The sequence below is a fragment of the Centrocercus urophasianus genome, unplaced genomic scaffold (genome assembly GCF_019232065.1).
Source record: "Centrocercus urophasianus isolate 14NV4802_14NV808 unplaced genomic scaffold, USGS_Curo_1.0 seq_43, whole genome shotgun sequence".
Lineage (NCBI taxonomy): Eukaryota > Metazoa > Chordata > Aves > Galliformes > Phasianidae > Centrocercus > Centrocercus urophasianus.
In genome coordinates this window covers 3,170,912-3,196,311 of record NW_024885011.1, presented here as the reverse complement: position 1 = coordinate 3,196,311, position 25,400 = coordinate 3,170,912, and the positions used below count along the sequence as shown (strand labels likewise).

The 25,400-nt window shown below is 54.6% G+C and overlaps 2 protein-coding genes across 7 annotated transcripts in view; both read left to right on the top strand.

The window, feature by feature from the left end:
* Nucleotides 1-760: 760 nt before the first annotated feature.
* Nucleotides 761-8,999, top strand: LOC122168623 (CCN family member 2-like). 3 transcript variants are annotated; one of them, XM_042834117.1, is made up of 6 exons: nt 934-966; nt 2,614-2,875; nt 3,838-4,051; nt 5,737-5,988; nt 6,416-6,618; nt 6,983-8,999. In XM_042834117.1, exons 2-6 carry the CDS (start codon nt 2,762-2,764, stop codon nt 7,292-7,294), a joined length of 1,095 nt encoding a protein of 364 aa, XP_042690051.1. In that variant the 5' UTR covers nt 934-966; nt 2,614-2,761; the 3' UTR covers nt 7,295-8,999. The 3 variants fall into 3 exon arrangements, with proteins under 3 accessions (XP_042690050.1, XP_042690048.1, XP_042690051.1); XM_042834116.1 differs by lacking the exon at nt 2,614-2,875 and having other exon boundaries at nt 761-966; nt 6,416-6,582; XM_042834114.1 differs by lacking the exon at nt 2,614-2,875 and having other exon boundaries at nt 762-966.
* Nucleotides 9,000-9,636: 637 nt separating this feature from the next.
* EPB41 (erythrocyte membrane protein band 4.1) overlaps nt 9,637-25,400 on the top strand; it is a 73,973-nt gene continuing 58,209 nt past the window's right edge. Inside the window, exon 1 of one of the 4 annotated variants that reach the window (XM_042833935.1) lies at nt 9,637-9,673. The gene's annotated coding sequence lies outside the window, so the exon portion shown is untranslated. Of the gene's footprint in view, nt 9,674-15,601; nt 15,752-22,569; nt 22,621-25,400 lie in introns of those variants that run through there. The other 3 variants (XM_042833928.1, XM_042833925.1, XM_042833927.1) reach the window with 3 other exon arrangements.

The following is a 25,400-nucleotide window of genomic DNA, read 5'->3' as shown; positions in this document are numbered from 1 at the left end:
TTCCCTGTGCATGGAGGTGAGGAGGGAGGCTTACGGCACACACTGCTGCACAGTCCATGTCATTTTCTTCATCTCCCATCCAACGTCCCAGCACATGCTGTGTGGACCTTACAGCACATCCTGCAGCTGTTCCTTCCTCCTGCTTTATGATGGCCCAAGGTGGCCCAGTATGAAGACCTTTGGGCACTTCTACACCCATCCCTAACCCAGAGGCATGGCTCTGTGTGCTGACGCTGCTCCCTGCAGAGCAGAGCATCGCTGCCCAACCTGCTCCATCCCACCAGCTCACAGTGCCCTCTGCTGCACTCCTTCCCCTCTTCCCAGTAGTAAAAAGTCACTCCCTGAAACAGGAGTGTGTGCTGTCCTGCATCAGTCCTGGGGCGCAGATCAAGTGCAGGCAGGAACTGCTATCCTTTCCAATAACCTTCACCCTGCAGCTTTTCGTTGCTCCGTAAAACAAACAGCTCCTCACTGCAGGAGTGCAGACGTCAGTCTTTGTATCTGTGCTTCTTCAAGTCCTCGGCTCCTGCAGCCAAAAAGGAATGGATGTAAGCAGGGAAAGCCGACCCAGGCTTCATACTTTTGGTGTTAGAGGGAAGAATTAAAAACTAATAATCTTGCTTTGACTGGGATTTGATTTCCCCACGCAGAACAAAACCGACCTGCAGGCTCGCAGCTGCCAGGGCCACAGGAATCTGTTCGCCTTGCCCGGAATCTGGGCATTCCTCTTGCACCCATCTGGGGCTGCTCTGCACGTTGTCACTCAAGGGCAGGCACGCCCCCTCCGAGAGGCTATTTAAGGAGAAGCTGATGAGCAACTTTCTCCGAAGAGAGACGAGCAATCCTGTAGAAGAAGGCAGTGCGTGGGTCAGCGGGCTGAGTGCCTCCCTTCCCTCACTCGGGATGTCTGGCAGCACAGGGACAGCTGCCCACACTCTGCTTCTTCTGCTCCTCGCCCCTGCCTGGGTATGTATGTATGTACGGCTGATTGCTCTCTGTGTGCTGCAGCTTCTTGCTTCGGTGCATGCGATGCTTTGGGGATGTCTGTCCACCACCGCCTGCCTGGAGCAGTGGGAATGCAGGCAGAGCCCTGTGCACACAGAGCTGCACCGTGCAGAATGCCTGAGGGTAGCAGAGCTCACTTTGCTGAGCTAAGAGCCAGCCCTGCTTTGGAAGAGGATCAAGAGGTGACATCGCTGGGTTTGCAGCACTGCGAGGACTGGGTTTCACAGCCCACATCATTACCATCATCATCCTCCTGCCCCGAAAATCCATTTGCTCCTGGAGTAGTGACCCGAGGAGGAGGGACCCTGCAGGGCTCTGGGTCTGTTCTGTGTCCAAGTGCACGCACAGAGCAGCTGGTTCTGCTTGGGACGTTTGTGTGCAACACAGCGCTGGTATGAGAGGAAACCCTGCTGCATAATTAATGTGCTTGTTAGCACGCGATCTAATTGCAGTGTCTTTTGGGTCGGTGAAGAAGTTGGGTTGGCTGCTTTGAGTGCCTGTTTGTGTTGATAGGTGCAATAAGCTTCTGATCAGGTTCCATTGCTGCTGGCAGCGCTCACAAGCGTGCTCTGTCCCCTTTCCTGCTGAGCACAGCGCCCTGTGCACCCGGCTGAGATCTGAGGGTTATTTCTGGGCTTTGGAGTGGTTGCTGTTCCTTTCCCTGCCTCAGCATTGGTGCTATCATAGCCATCCTACAAACGATGGCAAACCCTGTCGCTGTGCTGCTCCATAGTGACCAGGGATGTCGTCTTTGTCCTCAAACCTGCTGCCTGGGCAATGGCACTTTGGATGCTTTATGCACACAGCACAGCACTGCTGCACCTCGGCCATGCAGGGTGCTCAGCTCTGCTGCTCTTTGGGACAAGCTGTGAGGCAGAGCTGCAGCTGTTGGATGGTGCCCCAAGCGCTGCGATGGGAGGAGAGCAGGAATTACCCACAGTAATTGGCTGTTTGCAGTGTGGGAATAGCCGTGTTCTGGCTGCTTCATATTCTGCCAGTCTTGGAGCGTGGAACAGAACCAATTCTGTGCTTACTGAATTAACCCCTGGCTCCCAAAGCAAACAGCCACCCCAGCTCCCAGGCACTCCTTCCCCAGCTCTTTGAGTGCAGGGCTGAGCCCAAGCCTATTGTAAAGGCATTGCCATGCTGGCTCCCTACACTGCAAACTGACCAGGAGCTGCAGAGCTGCTGCAGTGTGAGCCCACATCCCATCCTCACACCTTCAGAGGGCGCAGAGGGAGAGGTTTTGGGTGCATGCAAAGCAGGGAGCACATCTTGCCTCTTTCTCCAGCTCAATGGGAGCTGCCAGCAGAGCTAGGCAGGAGCAGGGAGCATCAGCATGCCAGGTTTGGGCACTCACTTCCCCAAATCTTCACCTCGCTCTGTTATGCTGGTTCTGCTGCTCCTGAAGTTCACAGCAATGCACTCTTAGCGGAAAGAAGAACAAAGCTGTAGTGAATCTGTAGTTGGGATCAGTGATGTTAAAAGGGTGATTTTAAGGACAGACCCTTCAGCAGAGGGGAACCAAGTGCTGGGCCTATGCAGAACCCCTCTGCAGCTGGGTCCATGGGGGAGAAATGCTGCCTTTGTGTTTTTAATGGTTGACAGGGAAGATTTTAATGTGAGTGAGGAGCAGGAGATACAAAAAGCCACGAGTGACTTTGCTTGGCAAAGCAGCAGCCAGGAGACTCAGCACAACCTGGGCCAGGAGGACTGGGTGGGAGAAGGAGCTGACAGATGGGAAAACCTCTAAAAGATGAGAAGAGCACTGCAAACGTGGAAGAGCTGGGGCTTTTGCACATGGATGAGGGAAATGAGTCCGGGGTCTGAGCCTGGCTGTTGTGCTGACAGCAGCTGGATGCATTCTGAGGTGAGTTCTTAAGGAAACAAACAGCACCAACAGTGATTCATGATGGCAAGAAGGAAAACTCAGCTGGCTTTAATTCCCTTGGGTTCTCTGTTGTGCAGAAAGAGGTTGTTTTGGTTTGGTTTGCAGTAGGAGAGATATTTTGGGTGTTTCTTTACATGGCCTGTGGCTGATGCTGTGCTGGAAAAAGCTGTTTGTCATCGTTTCTTTCAGTGCAGCTTAACACAGGCCCTGTGCTAGGAATGCTTTGCCCCTTCTACCATCTCATCCCCCCCATCCACTCACCTACGGTTAAATAACATCTCATGCACGGAAACCAGCAGGACATTGCTGCTGCATTGTCACTGTATTTGATGCTTTACTGCCATTACTGGTAAGGAGCAGAGCATCCAAGGAAGCTGTTCACAGGCAGGGCAGTGGGACATAAAGCTGTGCTGAGTTCCAGCTGGAGCTCACCAGGTGCCCAGGGTGGCACAGCTCTGTGAAAAGGGGAGGGCAGAGCTGGCCTCTATGGGCAGAACAGGGGCAGCTCGAGGCGCAGCGGACGCAGCTCCTCAGCCACAGCACTGCTGGCTTTGGCTGCATCCCATGTGTGTGCCCTGCTGCTTTCTTCCCTGGCAGGGGTCTAACGATGCTTTCTTGCAAGCAGTGCTGCCAATCGCTTGCTGCTCGTGATTGCTGTGTTCTTGCCTCCAGAGGGGAGGCTGAGCTGTCTGTGGGGCTCCAGGCTGCTGCCTGTGCTGTCGGTTCTGCGTCTTCTTCCTCTGAGCTCCAGCTGTGTTTATGCAGAAGACAAACCTGGTGCTGGGAGCTGCGTGTGCGGAGCTGTGTGCAGGCGGGGGACGAAGCTCCGTCCCATCTGTTGGCTGTGCGGACGACGGGATGCCCCGAACCAGGCGGATGTTTTCATTCCTCTGGCTGCACTGTGGCACACTCAGTTTCTCTGTGGCTTCTCTGCCCTGCAGGTAGGAGCCCAGGGCTGCACGTACCCGTGTCAGTGTCCTTCCCAGCCCCTGCAGTGTCCTGCTGGCACCAGCCACGTGTTGGACGCCTGCGGCTGCTGCAAGGTGTGCGCCAGGCAGCTGGGCGAGCTGTGCTCCCTGCAGAAACCCTGTGACCACCACAAGGGACTCTACTGTGACTTCTCCAACATCCACAGAGGCAGCGGGATCTGCTTAGGTGAGAGAGCCATGCCTTCTGTCCCTGCGTGCTTTTCTCTTTATGCCTGCGATGCGGGTGGGAATGCCTGCAGCCCTGCAGGGGAAATATTCACTTCACTGAGAAGTGCTGCTGCACGCAGAGCCTCACCCAACCCTCACTGCCTTGTGCTGGAATTTGGCATTTTGTGCTCCACTGCTTCCCCGCAGGAGGCACGGCGTAATTCTGGCTTTAGCACTTGGGTGCAAACAGATGAGCCAATAGTCTGTGTATGCACAGGGCATGAGAGCTGCTGAGCCAGGTAAATGCAAACGCAGACCTGTCCTCTCTCAGTTAGAGCTGGTGCTGCTTTTCAACCTGAATTGAATGGATTGAACATGTAGAACATGTTTCCTTCACTCTTTTGAGATACTGATAAATTCTCTGCTTAATTTTCCTCCCCTTGGTCGCAGAATCACACAGAATCACAGAACGGCCCGGGTTGGAAGGGACCCCAAGGATGGCGAATCTCCAACCCCCTGCCAACAGGGCCACCAAACTCCACATTCAATACCAGCCCAGGCTGCCCAGGGCCCCATCCAACCTGGCCTTTAACACCTCCAGGGATGGATGGGGCAATCATCATCTTGAGAACACACAGCAGCTTCCCAGTGCTTTCTGTAGGCACTCATGCTGCTGAGTGATGCTAAATGGGGTCAGTGATACGATAATGTCCAGGGGGTGTAAGATGCATGCTGCCCAATTAAGGCTGGAAATGAGATGTTTATAGCAGTAAAATCATTTGGATTGAGGGTAATGAAGTCATTAGGATAGTTTACGTGGGAATGTGGAGAAGTCTCCATCTCTAAGACTTTATATGAATACTGGACATCTTCCTAAAAGAAAATGCTCTGTAATCACTGTGAGGTGTGGATTTGCAGCACAGATTTTGGAGTGACGGTCCCAGCTCTCTGCTGTGTAGGAAATCAGACCCATGGTCTGAAGGCCACAGCGCTCCTTCCTGCCTTTAAATGAGAAGTTGAGATTGTCATGGCGAAAATGGCAGCTGAATGTGGAGCAGAACATCTCCCAGAATATGAGGGTCTGGGATACGATGTCCTCAGGTGGTGCTTCTGTCCCATCCATTCTCTTGGGGGGTGGGGAATTCCAGAAGTGTTGTGGGTACCCGGATAGGAAGGATGTGATGGGAGCAGGAAGAGCAGAGAGGTGCAAAACTATTTCAGACTAAAATGCTTCAGCCATTTCTCAGTGAAAGCATTCACGAAATGGGCTTTGCCTGTGAAACAGGGGAAAAAAATGGGCTGGTACAAATGTAAGAACGTGTGAGTGCCGTTAACGCTGTTGCTATGGGTTAAATGTTGCTGCCTTTCCTTTTTTGCACCTTTAATTTTGATTGGGAAGGAGTGAAAAGCTTGGAGGAGGCCTGAAGATGAGAGACACAGAGATGAGAGCAAACAAAGAGCTGGAAACGCTGCGGCAGGAAGGAAGATGGTCATCAGAGGGGATGATCACAGCAGAGCCCTGAAGGTCATAAACTCAGCGCATTGTTTTCCTTTTGTAGCCCACCTGGAGACGTGGGGAAGCAGCTGCTCTTAGGAGAACGTTGCCTTTTGGTCTCTTAAGAACAGCCAGGAGCAGAGCTGTGTGCAGGACGGGACCTTAGAGCATCGCTGCTGCTCCCACACCTCCTTCTCCTCCTTCCTCAGCTCGCGAGGGTGCAACCTGTGACCTGCTGGGCAAGGTGTATCACAACGGGGAGAGCTTCCAGCCCAGCTGCAAGCTGCAGTGCATCTGCCTGGATGGGGCCATCGGCTGCATCCCGCTGTGCTCAGCCGACCTGCGCCTGCCGTCCCCTGACTGCCCCCACCCACGGAGGGTGAAGATCCACAACAAGTGCTGTGAGGAGTGGGTCTGTGAGGAGGGTGGCCAGGAGGAGCGCTTAGAAACTGTCATGGCAGGTGAGAGATGGGCGGACGGAGCGGTTTGCTGGGGGATGGAGCAGATCCTGACTGCCTGCGGTCGCTTCATTTACAGCTGGTGGCTCTCGCTTGGTGCAGGGGGATGAACTGTGTCCTGCTCAGCATCCTGCAGGGGTGTTGGGTGTTTGCTGGGGGTGGGTGGCCACTGCGGCACCCTCGTGTGAGTTCCTTGCAGGCATCAGAACAGCAGAAGCAAAGCCGGGTCTCGGAGCAGCCCGTAAGAGCTGAAATCGAACCGTCAGAATTACAGAACAGTTTATAGAATTACAAAGATCACAAAAGCGTGGAACCACACAATGTTGGGTTGGAAGGGACCTTAAAGACCCCCAGCTTTGCCTCCCACCGGATCGAGCTGCCCAGGGCTCCATGGGGTACCTGACCTTCTTGTCTCTTCCTCTCGGCTCAGTTTTCAGGGAGGATCCCAAGCCAGAGCTGAACAACCTGCAGGAGAACTGCTTGGTGCAGACCACCGAGTGGAGCGCGTGCTCCAAGAGCTGCGGCATGGGCATCTCTGCCCGGGTCACCAACAACAACCCCCAGTGCCACCTGGAAAAGGAGACGCGGCTCTGCATGGTGCGGCCCTGTGACTTCCCCTGGGAGAAAGCCAAGGTGGGGCTCGGCGCAGAGGTGCTTGTATTTAAGGGCTTAGGATTTGCTCTGTGCTTCCAGTCTCTCTCTGTGCCTTCCTGCACAGCGGTGGTTCAGATTGAATATTAGGAAATATTTGTTCTCTAGAAGAGTGGGAGTGCAGTGGCAGGGAACTGGTGGGGTCAGCGTCCCTGGAGGTGTTACAGAACCATGGAGATGTGGCACTGAGGGTTTAGTGGGCATGGTGGGGTGGGTTGGGGTTAGACTTGATGATCCTAGAGGTCCTTTGCAACCTCAGTGATTCCACGGACGGTGCACAGCCCGGGTGAGCTTTGGTCTGACTGTCACATTCTTGTTGACCTGTTTGCTGCTGTTCTCTCCCTAGAAGGGAAAGAAGTGTGTGCGCGCCCCAAAGCCCCGCCAGCGTCTCCTCTTCGAGTTCTCAGGCTGCAGCAGCACCCGTTCCTACAGGCCCAAGTTCTGTGGCAGCTGTGCGGACGGGCGCTGCTGCACCCCATACATCACCAGCACTGCTGAGGTGGAATTCCGCTGCCCCGAGGGGGATTCCTTCCGTAGGAAGATGATGTTCATCAAGGCGTGCTCCTGCCACTATGACTGCCCCCGGGACAACGACATCTTCCTGGCCACCTACCATAGGAGGATGATTGGGGACCACGTCAAAACAGACAGGCAGTAGCTCTCTGTGTGCCAGACCCACAGGACAGGGTGAAACAAGGGCTCTGCAATGTTCTCATGGCTGCATTCCGGGGCATCGCCGCCTCTCCCTGCTCTGTGAGGGGCTTCGTTCTTCACCACGGCGCCGTTCGCCTCCTATGGTCCTGGTGGCCTTGTTAATAACAGCGGATGAGGGATCAGCCCCATCTGGCTGACAGCACACATCTGTGCAGAGCTCAGCAGAGGAGCTGGGAGCAAGCTTGAGCTGCCACCTTAATCTGTTCTCCCATAAACTGGCTGGGAGAGTGGACTAAAGCCATTTGGCTCCAGCCTGGCTCCAGAGGGAGCGCAGTGGGCGCAGCACCCTGTGCCATTCAGCTGCCACACCGTGCAGCCAGAGAATGGGACTGGGGAAACCCAGGAGGTCAGAGCCAGCTGGCATTCCCAGCCCATGGCCAGCAGCACGGGGCTCTGATGTGCGCTGCTGCAAAGCGGCTCAGGGAGGAAAATGCTGAGGCCCCACGCTGAGGTCCCACTGAACCTTTTAATTATGTTTGGTTAATTAGATTCAACGGGTCAGCAAAAGCTCCCCTCATCCCCATGCCCACCCTTCGCCCTGCCTCATGCTTTCCAACAGCAGCTCTTTGCTCCTGGAGACGCCAGGATGCCCCGTTCTCTGCGCAGCTGAAGGCTGTCTTTTCTTTTTACGGTTAAATTCCTTTTAGCCTTGTTGTGCAGTGAGGATGGCAGCAAAGCCAGAGGCACGAGGAGGCTGTGGGGTGTTATTGCAGGAGCACTGCTCTCCTTCAGAGCCTGGGAGGTTCTTTCAGAGAGGAGAAGATCCAGACAGGTGTAGTTTCCTCCTTCAGCCCCAAGGAGCATTTCTGCAGTGGGGCATAGCAGGTCTCCTCATGGCAGTTGACAGTGCAATGACCACGTCCTGCTGTCCCCTCTGCAGTCCCTTCAGAAGCAGCTCTGCAGGAGCTCTGGCTCATGCGCACACAGCGGGGTCAGGAGCTGGAGGAGTAAAGAACTCAGAGCTCCAAAAGGGGAACAGATCTGCTCTGAAGTTGGGCAATGACAGGGAGAGCCCTTGGAGCTGGGGTCCCCCGGCTGGGCTGTCCCATGGCACCGAGGATCCAGGACAGCCACTCGTGAGCCCACAGCCAGCAGGGTTCTCAGCAGCCTCATGCATTTGCTTCTGCTGATTTCAGTAGAAACACACAGGGAAAGGCCTGACTTCGTGCCTTCCATCCTCCCCACCCTCTCTTTATCCCCACTGCTGCAGCCCAGCAGGATTATGGGCCACCCTGCAGTGCTGAGCCCTTCCCCGTCCCTGCTCCCATTCCAAAGCAAAGCTGTGGGTCCGGGCCGATCCAAACCCACAGCAGCTGTTCTCCCTTTGCAGCCCTTGTTGCATTCCTCCCGCCAGGCTGCAAAACGCAGCCCCCATCTCAGCCCCCTCCTGCTCCCATCCTGTGACCCTTCAGCCTGCTGCATATCGTCAGTGCAAACTGAAATAACTGATGCGATGGTTTCTGATGTTGTTTTATATTTTTTAAAGGCATTTGTGCAGGTTTTGTATCCTAACCCCACTCGGGGCGATTCCATGTTGTAGATTCTCCACTTTGCCCTCCAGCTCAGTTCTGAGCTTTTTTTGTATTCCGAGCACCAAACTCAGCTGAGGTTGCACTTCACACCAATAAATCTCTTTATTTTTTACTGCCTTTGCAGGGCCGGCAGGGAGGGGTTTCCAAGGGCTCCCCGTCCCGCATTGGGGATGGGCTGCGGCGTCCCGCGGGCGCTTTGCAGCCCGGCAGCGCCGAACGCCCGCTTACCGACAAAGCCGGCAGCAGCTGTGCGATAACAGCGCGCAGCACGAGAGGCTCTGCGGCAGCTTAGCGGCTTACGCGGCCCTCACGCAAACAGCCGGGGGCCGTAGGGGGGTGTGGGGAGGAACGGCACCGTCCCTCCAGTATCAGCGGCGGCCGCGTGTGCGGTTGCGATAGCCCTGGGTGTGTCCTTATCAGCGCCCGCAGCCCCACCGGCACCGCGGGGTCGTTTGGCAGCGCGGGGTCCGCCGTGCGTGGAGACGGACAGCACGGTGCGTGTATGGGGGTAAGGGGTCCCCGCTCCTTCTATGGTGCGGTGACGTCACGGAGCTAAAAGGCGCGACCCCGAACCCCGCGGGTAGATTTCCCGCCCGCCGCCTCGTGACGTCACGCCCCACCTGCCCGCCCCGCCCACTGCAGCGCCGCCGCCGGCCCCTCCCCCCCCGTAACGCCGTGCCGGTGGGCGGGGCCGGAGCGGAGTGGGCGTGGCCGGCGGCGCGGGGGTGGTGCGCGTGACGTCACAGGGGGCGGGGCCGGCGGCGCAGGTGGAAGCGGCGCGGAGCGACCCGGTGAGAGCGGCGCGTGCGGGTGGTCGCGGCGCGTGCTGCGGGGGGGCGCGGGCGCTGCGGTCCCGGCTCCCGTTTGTTGCTGTTGCGGGGCTGCTGCGCGCTGCTGCTGCTCGGCGGGTTCTCAGCTGCGGCGCTCGGAGCTGCCGCGCTCGGAGCTGCCGCGCAGTGGCCCCGTTCTCTGGTCGGGCCGCGGTGTCCGGGCTGCGGGTTGCCCGTTCCGGGCTCGCCGGGGTTCGGTGTTCCCATGCGGTGTATAGCGGGGGCTGCTCCTTGCCGTGTCCCCATCTCTCCCCGGTAGCTGTCCCGGAGGCGTTAGGGCATTGCTCGGCCCGCCGCTCTTCCCCTCCGTCGAAGTCGCTCCCCGTGCCCTCCCAGGCGGTTCCCAAAGGCAGCGGCACAGCCGCCTCCTCCCGTCGCTTCCCGGGCCGCGGTGCCGCTCGGCCCTCAATCCGCGCTGTTCCCGGCCCATCGTTCTCCCCTCGTTGCCCTCCGCTTTCTGCTAATATTGCAGAGGGGACCGAACGTCCCCAGCAGCCCTTCAGACTCATCCCGTAATTCCCTGTCCGTCCCGGGCTGATCCCATCCGCTCCTCCGAACCGGGGGGTTCTGGTTCCCCGTGTCCCGGTGGGCTCTGAGCCAGAGTCGCAGGGGACGGTCGCTATCTTTAGGTCGGCGTTGCAGTGCAGGGCTGCGCCTTTGGCTCGGCGCGGAAGCTGCCGCCTCGCTGGGGATTGATTTACCCGAGGCTTTTGCTTGGGGAAAATGAACTGAGCGGGCGCTGGGAGGTGGGGGAGCAGCGGGGCCGGGTGATGTGAGCAGTCAGAGGGCAGGGGATGTTCAGCAGCGCCTCAAACCTCAGCTTCCCTGCAGCGAGGGGCTGCATCGAGGCAAGTGAGGTTTTTACTGGCTGCTCCCCGGAGCCTCCCCAGCCCTGCAGCTCTAAGAATGGCACTGATGTGTTCCGAGAGCCGGGCTCGGTGCTGCTGCCCTGCATGCCCTCCTTCTGCACGGTAATCGGGTTGGCCGTGGGAGTAACTTGCAACCGTGCCAGAGTTTCAGGTGTCACAGGATTGAGGTTCCCAGCTCTGCTTAATCCCGCAGCCTCTGCCCCACGCGTGCTGTGGGTCTGCAGCCCCTCCGTGCACAGGTGGGGTTCGGATTGAGGTGTGCAGCCGCTCCCTGAGCCCGCTCACATGCGTTCCCTGCTCAGCTCCGCAGTCCTTTGCATTTCACACTCAGAGTGGGGCATGATGGGAGCAGAGCGACAGCAAAAAGTTCCTCCGTTGGTTGAGCTGCGTCCTCAAGGCTGTGCTCGAGGTGTTCCCCGCGCTGTGTGCTTTGCTTCGCCTCTCCTTTAAGAGCAGCTCCGGGCCTTGAGAGGCTTTGGCATCGCCGAGCTGCAAAGTGCCGCCTCATCTGCAGCGGCGGTGGAGCTGTCTGCAGTGCAGCATCACCTGGCCCCACTGCTGGGGGGTGGGTGAGAGGCAGCCGCCCTCTGGGTGGAGTTGCAGCGTTCCTCGCCCGTGTGACAGAGGTTCTGCTCTTTGTTTGCAGCCGTACCCCCTGGTCCTGTTGGAGTGCAGCTCTGTGCTTTGGTGCAGGGCAGCGTTTTGGCTTCTTTCTTTGGGCTGCGGCAGCTGAAGGTTTGGGGTTGGCTCGTGTTTGGTGAGGCTGAGTCAGGCTGGTGCTGCAGCCAGGAGCAGCGCGGGGCCGTGGGGACGGACGGCTGCTCCGTGGCAGTCGGGGTGTTGCACCCGCCGACCATCAGGGCTGTCACCCCGAGCTGGGCTCTGTGGGGGCTGCACGAAGTGGGCTGCGTGCTTCTTTCCACTAGAGGCTGCTGATGAACAGAGGATCGGCGTTCGCTGGCTCTGCCCGAGCAACGGGGTCTGGAGTTCTGGGAGCTGCCCCGCACGCCTGCTCTCCTGCCGACCCGCGGTAACTCTGCCTTTTGTTAGGTCTCAATTAGGATGCAAAGGGGCTCGGCTGTGTGCGCTGTGTTGGGACACCGATGGCAGCTCCCAGCCCTCTTCCCTGGGGCATTTTTCCAGCTGCTCATGGCGGGTGCTGAATGCGCCCTGTGCTGTGCGCTGGAGGTGTGTGTGCAGCAAGAACTGCTCGCCCCTCCAGCAGCAAAGCTAGAGGTTGGTTACAGGCTGTAGGGAATAGCTCAGTGCATGGGAGGTGCCATCAGGCAGCAGGTAGGCTCTGCTTGGGGCAGCGGTTTGGTACCTGGTGCTGGGACAGGTTGGAATCCTGGAAAACCTCAAACCTTGGGAAGATGATTAATTGCTGAACAATTACATGTGAAGTGCGAAGCGCGCTCTGCTGCGTGCTGGGAGCCATGGCGGAAGGTGCCTGGGAAGGAATTTGCACCCAACCTGCAGTGGTGGCTGCCAGCTGGCTCCAGCCCCATGCCACGATGGGCAGGGCAGTGGTTTACATAACACAGGGCTTGCAAAACAAGCTGGAAGGCCTGGAAAATCCTCCTGCTGTTGTCATTGCTCCAAGTTGTTGAACTTCCTGGTTGGATCCGTGGATCTGATTATTTTATTTGGGGGGGGACAGGGATTGCACTCTGCACAGTGAAAAGAAAAGGATGTTTTATGGTGTTTAATGCATGCCTGCTCCTGAGATGAAACTGTTTTTGCTGTTCAGAAGAGGTTCTGAGCAGCTGCTCCCTGCTTTATAGGGCTCTTGGTCGATCCAATTAGCGTGGTTTGTCTGCAGGCCCTCCTGCTGCCCCTGGGGAGAAGCCTGGAAAATCAGGCGTGTGTGCAGAGCACCAGGAGCAGCACGTGCACCATCTGGGCTCCCACTCCACGTGTGTGCCCAGGAGCACGGCGGGGCAGGTAGAAGAGGCTTTGTGCTGCCTAAGCTTCACGTGAGCCATTCAAAAGGCAGAGCTGTAAAACTGCCTCTCATTTGTGGCTTTTGGGAGAAGGAGAGGTTGGAAGGGAGCTTGGATTTGCAGTGCTGGAGTTTTCTGCCTCCTCCTCAGTGTTTTAGAGGCAGCTGGGAAAACATGCCTGGAGGATGCTGAGCCTTGGGCTTCCTAGAATCAGATCATCCAGTTCCAACGCCTGCCATTGGGGCTCACCATTTTAAAATCAAGCCCCAACTCTCCCCCTCTGAAGCATTTTAGGGAGCTCTTTGCATTTTAGGGAGCTCTCTCTTACTCTTCCCTTTGCTCATCCTAAAGCCCTTTGCAAACACAAAGTCACTGACATCCTTTGCAGCATTCAATTAAATTAATGAATCCTATTAAAGTGTTCTCTGCTGCTGTTTGTAAATAGGTGACTAAGGAACTTGCATTTCCCTGCAGGTCCTGGGAAAGCCTTGCTGGAGGAGCAAGGAGTGAAGTCAGCACTTGGTGGTCTGCTGAGCACGTGCTGAGATTTGGCAGCCTGGTAAGCAGCACAACAGGGAGGATGCAGCGATGGTTTTACTGCTTGCCAGGCAGCACCAGCCTTTAAGGGCTTGGATTTCTGTGTCTTCCCTCCAGACATCCTTGTGGATGGGTTCAGCTGCTTGTTGGCATTTCAGAAGTTCAGGGCAGCTTCCTCCCTGCAGGAGGAGTTTGTGTTGAGCAGCTGAGCGCCCGTCCTGAGTCATCCCCATGAATCTGCACAAATTCAGATGCTGACTCTGAAAGCTGTCCCTTAAGAACACCGACTGGAGCCAGGCTGAGGCAGACGTGGTTGCTGCATTGCCTGGCTCTGGCAGTTTGCACCTCCCTTCCCCTACAAACTCTGCTCCCTGGCCTCGTGTTGCTTGATATGGGGCTGTGACTGCAGCTCAGCAAACCGTGGTGGTTGTATCCCAGTGCTGCTCTTCGTGCCACCTGGCAGCACTGGGCTGGATGAAGAAGCTCATTTGCACGGGGCTGTTAATTCTCTGTATGTTTTAATCTCCATGACCATCTGTGTTCTTGCCTGCGCTGGGGAGATGGAAGCTCGTGGGATTTATTCTAGGAGGTGAACACAGAGAGGACTGTTTATTCTGTCTGTTGAAAAGTGCCCCGGGTCAAAGCAGGACAGCCTCATTAGCTCTGGGAACGGCTCTCCCTGTGTCTTCAGGCGGGGCTCTGTGTGGCAGCAGCTGTCCTGTAAACAAGCGGGGGGCTTCGTGAATGCTTTCAAGCAAGGCTCTGTGATGGGCTTGGCTGGTGCTGTAGGCTGGTTTGTGGAGAAGGCATGAGCTAAAGCACCTCTGGCCTTCCGTAGGGCCCAGCCCAGGCTGTCGGCCCTTGGGGTGTGATCAGCACTGTGCCCTGCTGAGCAGCATGGGTGGAGCTCAGATTTGGGCTTTGGTGAGACTCTGCTCCCCTGGACAGAGGTGCTGCTATGGAGCACTGCACCCAGGACACCAATATCGGGGGGGGGCTGCAGTAGCTTCTCCAATGAGACTTGTGTAGGCTGCTGCTGCTGATGGAGGCTTCTTTGGAAGCAACACCTGAAGTCTTACTCTTCTTGGGCTCTCATGTTTGTGGGCTGGGGCTCTGCAGCTGCTTGCAAGGGCTTTGATTGGGATCAGGGTGGCCGAGGGCTGTGCAGGTCCATGAGAAATGCCCTCCCTGCAGGGCAGCACGGCCTGCGCTCATCCAACCCAGCGGGAACTGTCTCTGCTCTGTAATTAAGCTCTGTTCTGCTCCTGTTCACCACACTAATGAGTGCTCTGTGGATGTGCTCTTTGCAGCCATGGTGCTCTGGGTCCCGTGTGTGGCTTGGAAACTGGAGGTGCCTTTCCATGAGAGCTGTCTGCAGAGGGCAACTCCAAACCTCCATCCATCTTTGTCCCATTGAAGTGAGCTGCGTGGACTGGGAACCTGTCTTTAAAGGCTTTTCTTGGCTGTACTTTAACTGACTCTATCCTTGCATGCTTTGAATTGGTCTGCCAATGTGCACCCTGCCTTTTGCTTTCTTATATGGGGGAGACCCTCCCTGCTGCTCATTTAGGCCCTGGATTGCCCCCAAATGGTCCTTGGATGGAGGTGGTGTCCCAGCCTTCGGCTGAGGCTGCCTTGAAAGGAGAGCTCCTTGTGCCTGATGGCTGAGCTCTGACACCAGCAGATAGGAACCTTGAAATCAATCAGCACTGTGCTGAAATTGCCCTGCTCCAGCTCTGAGGGCTCCTGAACTCAGTGGAAATGACTGCACAGGGATGGTCTGCGTGGTGTGGTGGGTGGGATGGACACATCCCAAAGGATGGGAACGAACCTGTGCCCATCCTCTGGTGCAGCTCAGTGTCCCACATGCGCTGCTGTGCACTTGTGTCAGACCATACTCTGGGCTGAGGACCATTTGGGGGCATTTTGGGGCTCTGCCGTGTGCTCACCAGAGCACACTGCTGGCCTGGCTGTAGCTAACAGACCCGTTGCTCTCTTGAATCTTTTCATTTAGTTAATGATCCTTTTGTTGAGAGGATTAGGGTTTAGAGGCCTCTGGCAGAGCGTTAATTAAATTAGGTCTATGGGTGTTTTGTTGAGTTTTTAAAGCCCACTAGAGGGCTCAGTTGAAGCCCTTTGGAATTGGGACTGGAGGCGTGCTGTGCCAAGTCCACCCCCCGCCTGATGAAACCTAAAAGAGAAGTTAGAAGTTATGCAAGACCATAAGAGCAGGGGTTGAACTCACTGCTCCTCCAGCCCGACTGTGCCAGGGGGCACCTGAGCCACGCGGGCAGCCCGCACTGCTGGAGCACGCTGAGCTGGGGGCGGCCGTCTCAGTGCCTTCTGCTTTATCAGCATTAGGTAACCAGCTGATTTATTTTTTTTTTCCTTCCGCACTTGGTGTTTACATTTCTAAGAAGTGGCCCAACGTGCCGGGCCGGTTCCACCTGCTGTTCTGAGAAGAGCCAGATGCTGCAGTTCACTTACGCGAACTCTGCGGCGCCGATGGCGTGAAGTGCGAGCGTGAGCGCTTTGTGGCTGCAGGGATATTTGCAGCACGTGTGGGGCTCCTCTTGTGTGGCTGGGGCTGCTTACTGACCGGTGTCTCTTCTCTTTTCTCTCCTATGCACTGCCCTGTGATGGATCCTGGTGCCTGGCCTGCGTGTGCTGCCGTGCTGCCTCATCTCTGGGTAAGTGCTGCTTCAGGGAAAGCTGAAATGAACCCCTCGGGCTTTAATAATGAGCTGGCTTGTTTCTTTCATCTCAAACTTCGGAGTGCTGGTTGTTCAAATAAAGTGGAATTTATCGTGTGTATTTGTGAATGTTTGAGATACTGAAAGGCATTTTGTATAGCAACGTCCAGGCCAGGACTGTGAGCTGGAGTTGTTTGTGTGAGCTCCTGAGCTGACAGCACGTGAAGACTTGGAGGCTGAAATTTTCCCTGGTAGCGGCAAGCAGCTCTCCCTGTTTCTCCCCAAATTCATCCCAAGAGCCGTTGGTTCGAAATCAGTGCTGTAGTTGTGTGAGAGCCTCCCTGGAGGCTGCAGCTGTGCTGGGTTCCCCGGGGTAGAAATGTAGCTGTGTGCGGCTTTGCAGGGAGCAGCCTGGGGCTCTTCTTGCAGGAAACGCACAGCGAGCTTGGAGAAGTGCACCAGGCACTGATGCTTCCAGCTTATGGCCATGGAGATCCTTCTTTGCGTGAGGGAAAACCCTCTCGGTGCAGTGGGTTCGTGTGGTGCCTCAGCAGAGGTTTCGTGGCAGAGGAAGGCTCTGGGAGCAGATGACTTTATTCTCCACTCAGCATTATTACACAGTGCCTCAGAGGGGAGGGCTGGGGATGAATCAGACCCAAGTAAGAACCTGTTGTTCTTACACAGAACCGAGTGAAGTGCTATCTTTGGAAGCTGCATGACTGTCTCCTGTTCTGAATGAGTGGTTTTTGCTACTGAGTCTCTTAGAGAAGGATAATTAATTAACCAGAGAATCTGCCTTGATCAGAGGTGCCAAGCTGCCATCCAAACCCCAAGCAGAATGCAGGATAAAACCCTTCTGCACAAAAGGTTTAACTGTGAGAAATGCAGGCAGGCAGTGTGCTAGCCAGGGTTTGAAGAAAAATGTAAGCAAAATGCAGTGTATGTGTGTCAGTATTCCTGCTGCTTGGGGTTTTGCCCTGATGGCAGTTGAAACCTGGTGTTAATCTCAGTAAGCAAACAAGGCCAAGCGGTGCCTTGTTCACAGATAAAGGTTCAGTGGATCAGGGATAACCCTGACCTTTACCTCACAGAGAAATCAGGTGGCTCAGGTTGCCTTCCATCCTTAAGCGTGGCTTTTCTGCAAGGTGAACACAAAATGCATGGGAGCAGTGGTAAGTCAGTGTCTTCTCCTGGCCTGATAATAGTGTTGGGCAGCAGTGCTGAGAGTACTACCATCAGCTTCTGGAGGGAGATGTGCTGCAAAGAGCTGGAGGGCAGAAACAGAAAAACGTTGAGTTGTATGAGCAGCAAGAGGAACCTTTGGCATTTGGGGTCATGTTCTGGACCTTCAGATACGTTGCTGTCGTTTGAATCCCATCAGGAAATCTTTGGTGAGGTCAGGAGAGGTGTGTGCTGGCAGAAGAATGTTCAGGTTTGTTGTAGAGGTGTGTCCTGCTGCTGGCACTGGTGGTGCTGTGAGCTGGATGCCGTCACCTCAATGTTTACCTGCTCATGAAATCATTTCTCTCTTAATTGACTAAGCTATTCTTCTCCTAGAGAAGGTTGTTGCTGCATGGAGCTGTTGAACAGCTGTTGTTTTGTAAACTTGGGCCTTCCTGTAATTTGTATTCCAAGTATAACTCAAAGAGGAAGAGCAAATGAGGTCTTTCACTTTTCTGCCTTCCAGTGAGATGTTCTGCTCCAAATCCCTCCTGGCAGTGAGGCAGCAGGGGATGCCTTCTGTTTGTCCCACCCCATCAGAAGAGGTGGTCAGAATGCAGTGCCAAGTTCTAGGGTTGGCTTTGCTAACTGCTTCCACTTCACTGCTTCGAAAGCAATGAAACACTTCTCATTGTAGTGTTTAAAATAGCAGCGCTGCCTTCTGAATTACCATCTAATTAAATGAAAGAAATAAAAAACAACCCCAACAACAAGAAACCTCGAAGCATGTGAGCCTTCTGTATCCTTTGTTGCATAAGAAAAGCTGTTGTAGTTGACCTAAAAATCAACATTGCAATCCAGCCCTAACAGAGATGCTTTGCTCCAGCTCTGTGGGCAGCGTGCAGCAGTTGCCGCTGTTCTTGGAGAGCCATTCACGCAGTGGCAGCTGCCAGCCCCCTTCAAAGCTGTTATTCCCTTGAGATTTGCTTCCTTCCTACTTGATGGTTGCAGGAACCCTGCTGTGGAGGCAAATAATTAGAAATAAAAGATGGCAGCTTAACGATTATTAGCTCCTTTCTGATGCGGTGTGTGCTGGAAGCGGGACGCAGGGGTGAGATTTGGCTTCCGCAGCTCTTGCTGCATCTCCCACTCGAAAGGTTTGCTGTGTGCACCGTGCTGACTTGCAGCCGTGCCTTTGTGGACCCTCAGAATGTGCCACACAGCTGAGCTGTGTTGTTTGATTCAGTAACAAACCTTTTCTGCAGGCTGATTTTCGGCTGTTAGCTGTGGCGATGGCAGCAGTTGCAGCATTCTTCCTCACCCCTTCCCCTCCTGCTTTTTCATCTGTACCCACAGCTTTCCTCAGGCCTTCTGATTTTCCCCTTTCCTCCTGACTCCAGTGTTTGGGTTCTGCCTGTAATTCACAGCTGCTTCAGGTTTCCTTCCTAAAACGAGCAGGGAAATACACGACCTTAAATAAAGCCTCAAAATGCTGTATTTTGTAAGGATTCAGAGAAACTGGTGGCGATGTGATGCTACCCTCTGGGATTTTGCCCTATTGATATTAATCTTTTTGAAGCTGGTATCCATGACTGCCATTTTCAGAGGTTAATATACTGCATTTCAACCGAGCTTAGAAGTCTTTCTTTCTTTCTTTCTTTCTCTTTCATTTGTGATATGGAAATGTGCACCAATTAATCACTGCGCACCTGCAGAACTGCCTCTCTCAGCAGGCTCTGGCTATGCTGCATTAGGCTGTGGGATCATCTGGAGAGAGGACTCAGGGTGACAGATCTGATCCCGTTAGTAGCTTAAGACAAACCCTGCAAGGTCCAGGGAGGGAGGTGGGGGAGCAGCACTGAGAGGGTGCTTCAGCTCTTACTTATGGAGAGGTGAGGTGGGCTGTGCTCTGCTTACAAGCAGTATTTGCTCCATGGTGAATGTCTCTGGTTGCTCTGGGCAGGTATCCCCCTCCAATGTGCAGGTCCAGCTTCTGTGTGATGTTCTGTTGGTGAGAGCTCTTCTGAGCACCTGGCTGTAGCTTGCTGCTAGGCTGATGTTGCTCTTCCATAAACTCTGATCGAGGAATGGTTGCTTCTCTGTCTGCTGAACTCAAACGCTCAGAGCCAAGGGATGCTCTGCCCAGCTTGGGGGAGCAGCAGTGCGGAGTCAAATCCGTGCTTGAACAATTTGTTGTGAAAGCTTCGCCTTACCGTGGGATGAGAAGCTGCGGTGCAAACCACACCTTGCTGGTGTTGTTTAAACTGCCTCTCCTTGCTGCAGTTTGACTTCTCAACCGTGCAAGGAGTAAATCAGCCACTGACATTCTTTGTTTGTGGTCTGGCTCTTCTGTGTCCCTGCCTTAGAGCTGGTCCCTAGGTGGCACTAAGTGTTATTTTTAGGTTTATTTCAACAAAGGCTGCATAGCTGAGCGTGTCCCCTGCTGAAGTGACAGCTGTGTCCCTGGCCAAGCTGGCTGCTCCTGTTTGGTGTAGAAGGCTGGCACAGGGCTCCTGCTGCCCAAACACCAAGGTTTTTAGCAGAACCTCCTGGAATGAAAAGCGATGGATAGGGAGCACGGGCACACTGTGAGCATGCTCCTCTATTTCTGGTCGTGTCTTCTTTCCACAAAGGCTGTTAGGGAATGAAAAAGTGGTAAGTGCTTGAAATGAGGGAGAGCTCACAGCCTGATGGTCAGTATCTCTTGTCTCTCGTGTGCTGGCTCTTCCCATGACAGCTCCACACCAACTGTCTTTTCCTGAGCATGCACTGGTTGTACTCATAGCATTGCTTGTAATCTGTGCCCTGGGGTTTCTAAGCACTTTCTAGCTCCTTTAAGTGCAGCCACTTGTATGCTTAATACTTCCTACTCAAACTTAACAGGGAAAGTATTTCCCTCTCAGCGTAGAAACGCTCGCCATATGAAAACTCAATCCTGCAATCTTAAGCTGACCTCCTCTAATCTTTAAATGGGGCATCTTGGCAGAAACATGCTTTGCATGCTGTCTCTAAGCCCTGGAACAAAGCTGACTTTCCAGGGAGCTGTTCCCTGTGCTGGCACACAGCCTGGAGAGAGCCTATGCTCCTCTGCATCTATTTTATTCCTCCTCCTCCTTGGAGCTGGTCTGCTGTGTAGCAAAACACTGTATCAACTGAACATGGGCTTCCTTCAGATCAGTGATGGGGCTTAAAATCACTGGGTTCTGGGACTGGAATTCCTATGTGTAGAGGAACCAGCCCAGCTTTCCCCTCTGCCCTCCCCATCTCCCCAGAAGGCACCCACATACACCAACCCAGTTCCAAAAATACAGAGTGGCTGGATTCTCATGCCCACAAGAAAGAACATGTGGTTTTAATTCTGCAACGATGGTCTTTAAATGGCACAATTCCTGTGGTTTGAGAAGAATAAAATGAAAAGAAAAACGCTCCAATAGAGGATCACATAGAAAAGACCATGAGCAGCAGCTTGGATTGAGCACAGCTTGGCACTTGCTGCCATGCTGCCAAGTGGATTCGCAATAGCAAAGTCGCTAAGGCTGTTTGACTATGGAGCGTGCTGTTTGGCCCTTAAATAACCTGCTCAGCAGTGAACTGGTTGTTGGTTTTGGAGTGCTGTGGCAGGCTGGAGGAGGTTTATCTCTGCAGCAGTGTTTGGTACGGTGCTGGGTGAGCGTGGAAGTCCCAGGCTGCCACCACAGTGCACGCATGTTGCAGCAAAGTGATGCAGCGTTTGCTCTTTCTTTGTGATTCTGTGAATATTTCTTGAATTTGCAGTTTAGTCTGTTGGAGGAAGATTACTACAGGCTTTTTTTTTTTGGCTGTCTACCACTGAATCAAGATGTGAGCACTGGAGAAACTCAGCATTAGCTGAAGTGCCCCTTCCTCCGAGGTAAATCTTTTATCAGAGCTGTCTTTGCTCTCCGTCGCTGTTTGTTTCACAGTAAAACCATGCTTGTGAAGTTGAAGGCAGATTTCCTTTATGTTTCATCCTGGCCCTCTGCTGTCGGCCAGGAGGAGCCAAGGGCAGAGGGCCAGCAGTGGCACAGCAAAGCCACCTGCTCTCCTCCCACCTTGTTTGCTCTGTGAAATGGCTGCTGCTGCCTTCGAGATGCTCTCCTGCTAGCAAAGTGGCACGGAAGCTGAACATGCCTACTGTGCATGCAATATGTACAGCATACATACCACCAGCTTGCTTAGAACAGTGGTTTATAAATGATCCAGTTGGCCAGCTTCCTTTCTTTGTTTTCCTAGGGCTTGGAGCAATCCTGACTATTTCTCTTCATCCTAAATTCTCCTTGCTTTTGGGGAAGGAAGCACCAATGCCAGCACGCCACATGGTTCCTTTGTTTAGACTGGGAATTCCTCACTTAGAGAAGCTCCTCGGGGTATGGAGAGCTATGTGAAGTTTATTATTTGTGCTGATAATGCTCTGAACGCATTGTTCACCAGCAATGGCAAAGTGGGGGCTCTGTGTTAATGCACAAATCCTACCAGCAGGGCATCGGATCACCTTACAAAGGATATTTTTATGAAGAACTTACCTCAGCTGGAGTTAATCTGGTGCCGAGGAGCTCTTAAGATGCTGCAGGCGGACTTAGGGCTGTTTGCTGGTTGTGTGCCCATCGCACAGACACAGCTGGGGTGCTGGGCATCAGTCCTGGTCGGTTTGCACTGAGCAATGCTTGAGGATCAGAGCAGCCCTGCCTCAGAGGTCACAAACAAATGCCTCGCGTGGATGTGATTCCTTTCCTTAGTCCATATGCAGCGGCTGAATACCAAGAAATCCTGACTTATTAAAGTAATTCCCCATCTCTAAGGGGCTCCTAGAAGCGATTTAAACCAGGGGGGAGTTCTTTAAATATTTGCAATATTGGCACGAGGCAAAATGTTCTTATAGTGAAGAATGTAAGAAATTTCCATTGCTTCCTCTGAGATTTCAGAGGTCAGTTTGGGGCTGTGCGGGAAGAAGCCAGCAGTTCACAGCACACGTGTTGTCGGTGTTTTTGGTGTAATTCACGTTGAATTAGGCAACAAAATGATTTTCAGAGCGCCTTTCCCCCTCACCCCGGCTCCTCTCTCCGTCTCCCTGAGGTAACCCTCTCAGCTCTCTCCTTCAGACGTTGCTCCGCAATCTGGGTCACTGAGGAGGTGGCCGCTTGGGAAATACCGAGGCGAGAACGCCTTTCTGCCCCTTTTCTGCCGTCCCCCGTTGAGACGGAGCCCCTCCCGGCCGTGTGTGTGTGCGTGCAGCCCGGTCCCTGCGGGCCGTAACGCCGCGGGGCTGCGGGGGAGCGGGGCGGGCAGCGGCTCAGCCCGCCGCTCTGCTCAGAGCCCCGAGGGGAGGGCGGGGGGGGGGGGGGGGGGGGCAAGGGACTCTTCCCCCGCCCTCCCCGACAGCCGCCGTTTCCCTTTCGCCAATAGGAGGGCGGCGCGGCGTCCCGCCCCCTGAGATCTACCAATGGGAACTTACTACAGTGTTGTGGGTGGGGGCGGGACCGGGGGCAGAGCCAGAGTGCGGGCGGGAGGGCGAGAGGAAGGCGGGAGGACGCTGCCGGGAGGCGCGGAGGGGCTCGGAGCGGCTCGGAGCGGCGCTGCTCGGATTGCTTGGGTTCGGCTCGGTTCGGCTCGGCCCGGCCCCGAGGCAGCAGCGCACCGAGGGCTCTTCGCAGAGCCCCGGTGCGCTGCGTGAGGAGCGGCAGAGGCGGGTGGGTAAGTGCGCGTGCACGCGGGGCCGTGTGCGCGGGTATGGCGCGTCCGGGCGCGCGCCGTTGTTGTGTGGGTTTTTTTTTTTCTTTTTTTTTTTTTTTTTTGGCCGTTTGGGCGCTTCGGTGCATGCGTTGTGTGTGCACGGTTTGCGTGCGTGATGCGTAGCCCGCGTGTACGCGAGGGGTGCGGGCGTGCAAAGGGAGCTCCCTGCACGCGCGCTGCGCGCGCGCGGCTGATGCACGCATTGCATGTGCGCGCGTGTCGTGGTGCGCGCGCGCTGTGCAAGCTCTGCTGTGCGTGCATGTGTGTGTGCTGGTGCTTTGCACCGTGCTTGTGTCCGTGCGCAGTGTGCAGGCTGTGCGTTCATTGCACAGCCTGTGTGTGCGATGCAGCACTGAGTGCTGCGAGGCCGCGGCTCAGCAGGAGAGCGCTTGCTGGAGGGGCTGCCGAGGTGGTTGGCAATGCGATGGAGGTCCCAGCGGTGCACCTGCAGCACAGCGCTGCTGCTGGGTTTAATCCTAGGCAATGCGAGGTTTGTGGTAGGAGCAGTTCGAAGGGCTGGGAGGGAGCTGACGCTGCAGGGAGGTGTGTGATGTGTGCTGTGTGCTGTGTTGCACTCGCTGCCTGCTCCGTGGGCTTGGGGTGGGCTGCATTGAGGGTCCCCCCTAAAGCTTCGTGTGCTGAGAGCTGCGCGGCTGGCAGCACAGAGTTCAGTTCTTAAAGGCTGTCCCAATTCCGGGGCAGATTTTAGTTTCTACTCTTCAGTAATGAACGTCAGATAATCCCTGTGGGACCCCAGGGGAGGAGACCTGCTGGGTGGGAGCTGCAGTCCTGCTGCTCCAGGTTCTGCCCCACGTGGACGTGGAGCTGCTCTTTGTGCCATAACGGCGTTGGCAGCTCGCTGAAGGTTTTCCTGCAGCGTTGTGCTTGTGGCAGTGGGGATGCTCTGCTTTGCAGATGATGCTTTTATGGAACGTTACATGCAAATGGTGCCAACCTTGAGCACCTCTGGGTGCATCTGTGCTGTGGGTTGGTGTGAATTAAGGCTGTGGGGTCAGTCATTTTCTGCTGACATGGCAAAGCTGCCCAATGAAGTCTGTGTTTCGGGGGTTCTTGGCAAACATCATCTGCTGCCAAGGTTGAATTTGGGATAAACACAGCACTCCTTACTTTTAAAGCCAGATCAGACTTATCAGGTAGGGAGAAATGTCGAGTATTTTTTGTTTTTTTTTTGTTCCTCCTGCATCATTCCAGGTCAGAAGAACAGCAAGAATTGCATTCTGATCTGCTCTCCCAATCACGATGTGCACCAAATCCCTCTCGGCAGTGCAGCAGCTGAGATGGGGGGCAAAGCTCCTTCCCAGCACCTCCATTGGTGTGGAAGGAGGAGGGAGAGCTCTTCACTGCCCCTCTGTGAGCACCTTGTGCTGCTCCAGCCTAGAAGTGCTTTAAGAGTTACACTCCAGCCTGGCAGTTCTGGATGTGATGCTTGCAATTGACAGCGTTTGATTTGGGGAAAGCAGCAAAACACCATGTCTGTTCCGATTCTCCATTTGCTGCTTGCTGAGCAAATATTGAAATGGATGCAAAGTGGGGTTGATAGATGCTGTGTTTCTGTGCTGAGCAGCTTCGTTTACAAATTCATTCATTAGCGATCAAAGCGTGGCGGTGCTGTGCAGCTGGCGGGCATTGAGCCATGGGGTGTCAGCTGCTCTGCTCTGAAGTCAGAGTAGGGATGTGTGGCCTGTGTGTGTGTATGGGGGGGCTTAGGTGGGAGATGTGTGTGTGCTCTTCGTCTTGTAGGGCTCTTCCAGCCTTGGTGATGCTATGATTCTCTGCTCGCTGAATCCTCATGGGGTTCTGGTAGCAAAGGGCAACGAGGTGGAGCTGTTACAGGCATTGGTTTAATGTGAGGGGTCTTTCATAGGAGTGCTACAGCAGTGCTACGGGTGTGAATAGCTTCCAGTTCTTCATCACCCTTTGTGCTCTGATACTCACCTCCGAATTTCCTGCCTTTTCCCTGGCTGTGCTTCTTCCAGTGCAACTTTTCAGAGCATCCAGAGGTGCCAGCACTGCCCTGCTCTCACCCAGCTCTGTGTTATTCCACCCTCCCCTATTGCAGCTCCTTGGGAAGCCCCATGCCACGCTTTCTGCATCGAGAGGAGCTCACGGTTGGGGCTCGGCGATGTTTTGCAATGCTTGTTCTGCTCTCCTGGTGCTTGGCTTTCGCTGTAATCCTCTGTAGATTAAGCAGGCAGCCGCACGTAAAGATTTTGCTGTATTCTTCTCATCTGTTGCTCTGTTCTGATCAGTTCTGTGGTTCCTTACGTTGCCAAGAGCTGTAGGATGCGGCATGGCAGGGATTTGTGTCTGTCCATCGGGTGGATTAGGTAGGAATGTCCATGGCTTGCAGTTAATCCAGATTAATATTATTAGTTTCCTTACGCTCAGTCGGTTGTTTACGCCTGTTTGCTGTTTACTTGAAATTTTGCTTTTGTAATTCCTCTGACATTATGTATTAAACCGAAAGATTTTTAATTCTGCACTAAATCCCTTTTTTTTGTGTTTTTAATTTCATTTTTATTTTTGAATGCAGCAGTTCCACAGAGAGGGAAATTGTGTGGGCTTTGGGTGTGAGCAATCGCACTCTTTTGGATTCTGCTGCAGTTCTGATACACACTCCTGTGCAAACTTGCTGTAGCTGTTGTGTCTGCAGCAAGCACACCTTGCAGCACGTCCCCATCGCCGTCCTGCTGAGCTGCACAGCGTTCTAACTGCT